The sequence below is a fragment of the Portunus trituberculatus genome, unplaced genomic scaffold (assembly GCF_017591435.1).
Source record: "Portunus trituberculatus isolate SZX2019 unplaced genomic scaffold, ASM1759143v1 PGA_scaffold_211__1_contigs__length_67536, whole genome shotgun sequence".
Lineage (NCBI taxonomy): Eukaryota > Metazoa > Arthropoda > Malacostraca > Decapoda > Portunidae > Portunus > Portunus trituberculatus.
The window spans coordinates 55,239-57,500 of NW_025541379.1; the positions used below are offsets into that span (position 1 = coordinate 55,239).

General features: G+C 42.5%; 1 protein-coding gene across 1 annotated transcript in view; it reads right to left on the minus strand.

Annotated features, from left to right (window-relative positions):
• Window positions 1-742: 742 nt before the first annotated feature.
• The window catches only part of LOC123500394 (MFS-type transporter clz9-like), a 3,900-nt gene continuing 2,380 nt past the window's right edge, over window positions 743-2,262 (minus strand). Inside the window, 2 exon segments of the mRNA XM_045249116.1 lie at window positions 743-1,138; window positions 1,141-1,797. Of these exon segments, the coding sequence (XP_045105051.1) occupies window positions 798-1,138; window positions 1,141-1,797 (998 nt within the window). The 3' untranslated portion in view covers window positions 743-797.

Sequence of the window (2,262 nt, forward strand, 5' to 3'; positions counted from 1 at the left end):
TCTCGTTCTTGATAGAAGGTAGAAGAGGTCCATACAAAACATACTCAACATCCAAAACTTCAGTCTCTACTTTCAGTGGTTCGTACCAGGTCCAGTCTTTCGGGTTACTACCAATTGCCTTCTGTTTGAGAAACTGCACTTTGATTTCTGTCGTCTTGTTAGTTTTGTCACATTCCATTGGCTGCACTATTTTGCCCCAGTAATATTTCAGCTTTGGTTCGGTGTACAAAACTGCTACATATTTGTTTACTGATGCCTTTGTTACCACAGGCCCTGTTGACATACTGGAATTCTCAGCAGCAGCAGCAGTGTTGTCGGTAGCAGCAGAAGTGATGTCTTCATCTGAGAGGTGTGGATTTAGGTCTGTCAATGAAATCTCACTGGACGTATTACGTCCATCAGTCGAAACACTGGACACTGAAGTTGTTGACTCTGTCTCCATATTGTCTGCCATTTTTCTGATTCGTGCTTGTTTAGCTTTGGTTGCCTTTCGTTTCTGGGTTTGGATCTCTTGTCCGACATCTTGATTTGTTCTAGACACTCGATGTGATGTCATTGGAACTACTTTGCGTCGTTTTTTATGTGTGGCACTTCTTCCCCTTGCCTGGAGCACTTCTTCCACACTTTTCGTACGAGGAGCCTTTTCCTGGAATTTTCCTGGTGCAAGGCTTTTCAATTCTTGATACACCTCTATTGTATTCCTTGGTTCATGTCTGGGCGGTGATGTAAATGAGTTGTGTGCAGGTTGTGGTGATAAGGTTCTTCGCTGATACCCAGGTGATACCCAGGAGCTGCATTCAAGATTGGAGAGTTGATGGTGTAGGTGCAGAGTATGTTGGTGTTGGTGACAGCAGTTGTTCTTGTTCTTGATCATTAACAAGTATAGGATTGTTGGTTTCATCTATTGGTTTTCCATTGTTGACCCACCTCGCATATGTTTTCAGTTTGACAGGATCCAGTCTATCAACACTGTACTTGCACTTATCAACAGTGACAATACCCGTTGCTCTGAAGCCGGACTTTACATTGTCACTCGATAGGCCCTGGTGCCAGACACTACAGAGCATGTCTACAAATGCTGCCTTTCGAAGGGGCACTCATGCACCAGTTTTATGCATAAAGTCGTTAAGTTGCTTTCATATTTGACCTTCAGAGGGGCAAAGCAGGCAACATCTAATGGTTGCAGTAAATCTGTGCAGTATGGAGGCAATTTGAGGATGGTAATGTTCTCCTGTACTGCAAGCTCAACAATTTTCAGAGATGTGTGGCTGAGATGCCCATCTAAGATGAGGAGCAAAGGCCTGATGCCAGCAGTTTTTTCAATAAATGATTTGAAGAAATCTTTAAAGATGCAGCTGGTCATCCAACCTGATTCACTCACTGCATACTGGGTCTCTTTGAGCGCATTTTCTCCAACCCATGTTGATTGCATCCGCTTGCCTTTGAAGACTATGAGTGGATCCAAGCAGCTGCCATCAGCACAACATGTTGCTAGAATTGTAATGTTCTCACGGTTTGCACCACGTGTTAGCCTGACAGTTTTTGCGCCTTTTGTGCCAATAGACTTCACCTTGGTTGGGTCAGTAGGGAAGCCTGTTTCGTCAAGGTTACACATCCACTCTGGACGGTCTTCAATTCCAAGTTGCTTGACTACCTCCTCTAGCTTTTCATAATAACCATAGATCACGAAGTTTTGAGCCCAGTCACGCCCGGGTCTGTTGTCAGTAAACTTAGTGACAACCTCATTTGAGACGAGATAGTCATGGACTATCTCGATGAACTCTGCAACTGATGGACCTATTCCTCAACACCAGTCAGCCAATAGCAGAGTTTCCACATATGTCCCAGAAATTGAAGTTTAAACTTATGGGTTAAATCTGAAATGTTTTCCTGAAAAAGGTTCATAGGGGTAAGAAATGAATGTTTTTCTATCATTTCTTACCCCCTAAAATAGGTTTGTGGGGTAAGAAGTGAAAGTTTTTCTTTCATTTCTCATCCCAAATGGGTTCAAAAATTGCCCCATTTTCAACTTTGTGCCACCTCCAAGCTTTCACTAATAAATACTGTGTATAGCCTTAGAGTTCTCTCAGGGACCTTGGGTTCATTTTCACCCCACTCTGGATCGGAAAAAAATGAACGGAAGTCACATAAGCTTATTTAGTGAACCTTTAGAAAAGTTTTTGGGATTAGAAAAACATAGAGTTCACTTCAGAATGCACTCAGAGCTAAATCTCTAGAGATAAAAAACTTTAAATTCTACAC